We start from the raw sequence: 1,909 nt of genomic DNA on the forward strand, positions 1-1,909 counted from the left end.
TTTTTTTCTGTTTTTTTCTGTTTTTTTTTTGTTTTTTTTTTTATTTTTTTGTTGATGCTCTGCAAGGAGTTTAAAAAAAAAAAGACAGGGAGACAGGTAATTCTTTTTTTTTTATTTTTATTTATTTTATTTTATTTTATTTTATTTTTATTTTATTTTATTTTATTTTAGTTTGTTTTGTTTTAGTTTTTTTGTTTTGTTTTATTTATTTATTTTTTTGTTTGTTGATGCAGGTGCTAGACCACCCATACTTTCGTTGTTACTCTTCCCCTGTCTGCTGTTTGTCTCTGTCTCCTTCTGTCTCCTTCTGTCTCCTTTTCTCTCTATCTGTCTCCTTCTGTCTCCTTCTGTCTCCTTTTCTCTCTATATATATACATATACATATACATATATATATTCTGTGTGTATACAGGTGCTAGACCACCCATACTTTCGCGGTTACTCTTCCCCTGTCTGTTGTTTGTATCTGTCTCCTTTTTCTCTGCTGCTGCCAGCAGAAGCCATAACGCTGCTGCGCTCTTTCGTTCGCTTTGCTGTTTCTCCTCCCCTCAAAAAAGTAATTTCTCCTGCTGCTGCTGCTGCTGCTGTTGCTGCTGGTGTTGCTGTTGCTGCTGCTGGTGTTGCCGCTGCTGGTGTTGCTGTTTCTGTTGCTGCTGGTGTTGCTGTTGCTGCTGCTGCTGGTGTTGCTGTTGGTGCTGCTGGTGTTGCTGCTGTTGTTGTTGCTGCTGCTGGTGTTGCTGCTGCTGTTGCTGCTGCTGTTGCTGCTGCTGTTGCTGCTGTTGCTGCTGCTGCAACAGCAGCAGCAGCAGCAAAAGAAACAGATAAAATAGCAACAGAAAAAGCAGAAATAGGAACAGCAGTAACAACAACAACAACAGCAGCAGCAGCAGCAGCAGCAACAGCAGCAGCAGCAGCAATAGCAGCAACACAGAAAGAAAGCCCCAACCTGCTGTACATACACCTGCATCTGCATGCGTTTCTTTTCTCTGTTTTCTTTTTACTCTCCATCACCTTCTTTCCCTTCTCTCACTGGCTGCTGCTGCTGCTGCACTTGCTCCTGCTGCTGCTGCTGCTGCTGCTGCTGTTGCTGCTACTGCCCTTCCTGCCTGTGCTACTGGTACTACACTTGCTGCTGCTGCTGCTGCTGCTGCACTTGCTCCCGCTGCTGCTACACTTGCTGCTGCACCTGCACCTCCTTCTCCTCCTGCTGCCGCTGCTGCCGCTGCTGCTGCTGCTGCTGCTGCTGCTGCTGCTGCAGGTTGCGTTGCTGATAATGGCGCGGTTGCTGCGAGAAGAAGCAACACAGAATTGGGTTCGTTTGTTTCGTTTGTTGGATAGAAGCAGCAGCGGGGTGCTGCAGTGTGAAGAGCTGCAGCAGCAGATTGCTGCTGCGCTGCAGCAGCAGATGCAGCAGCAAAAACAAACGCAGCAGGAAAAACAGCAGCAACGCATGCAACTTGAAACACTCGTCAGATCTGTCTTACAGGTGCTGCTGCTGCTCCTGCTGCTGCTGCTGCTGCTGCTGCTGCTGCTCCTGCTGCTGAAGCCTTCGCTGCAGCCGCTGCTGCTACGGCTGCTTCTGCTGCTGCAGCTTCTGCTGCTGTTTCTGCTGCTGCTGCTGCTACTGCTGCTGCTGTTGTGTGTTTGTTGCTGCTACCACTACTGTTGCTGCTGCTGCTGCTGCTGTTGTTGCTGCTACAACTACGACGACTCCTGTTGCTGCTGCTGCTGCTGCTGCTGCTGCTGCTGCAGTGTATATTGCTGCTTCTCCTACAACAACAACAACAAATCCTGCTCTTCTTCCCGCTGCATCTGCTGCTGCATCTGCATCTGCTGCTGCTGCATCTGCTGCTGCAGCAGCAGCAGCAGATGGTTGTGGTGGGTGGTGGGATGCAGCAGCAACAGCTAA

At 48.4% G+C, this 1,909-nt stretch overlaps 1 protein-coding gene across 1 annotated transcript in view; it reads right to left on the reverse strand.

The window, feature by feature from the left end:
* Window positions 1-548: 548 nt before the first annotated feature.
* The window catches only part of EMH_0040490 (uncharacterized protein), a gene marked incomplete at both ends in the record, with an annotated part of 3,047 nt that continues 1,686 nt past the window's right edge, over window positions 549-1,909 (reverse strand). The window contains 3 exons of the mRNA XM_013495513.1: window positions 549-788; window positions 1,187-1,285; window positions 1,485-1,770. Of these exons, the coding sequence (XP_013350967.1) occupies window positions 549-788; window positions 1,187-1,285; window positions 1,485-1,770 (625 nt within the window). The remainder of the gene's footprint in view (window positions 789-1,186; window positions 1,286-1,484; window positions 1,771-1,909) is intronic.

Source organism: Eimeria mitis, genomic scaffold (assembly GCF_000499745.2).
Source record: "Eimeria mitis Houghton genomic scaffold, Emh_scaff1612, whole genome shotgun sequence".
Taxonomy (NCBI): Eukaryota; Apicomplexa; class Conoidasida; order Eucoccidiorida; family Eimeriidae; genus Eimeria; species Eimeria mitis.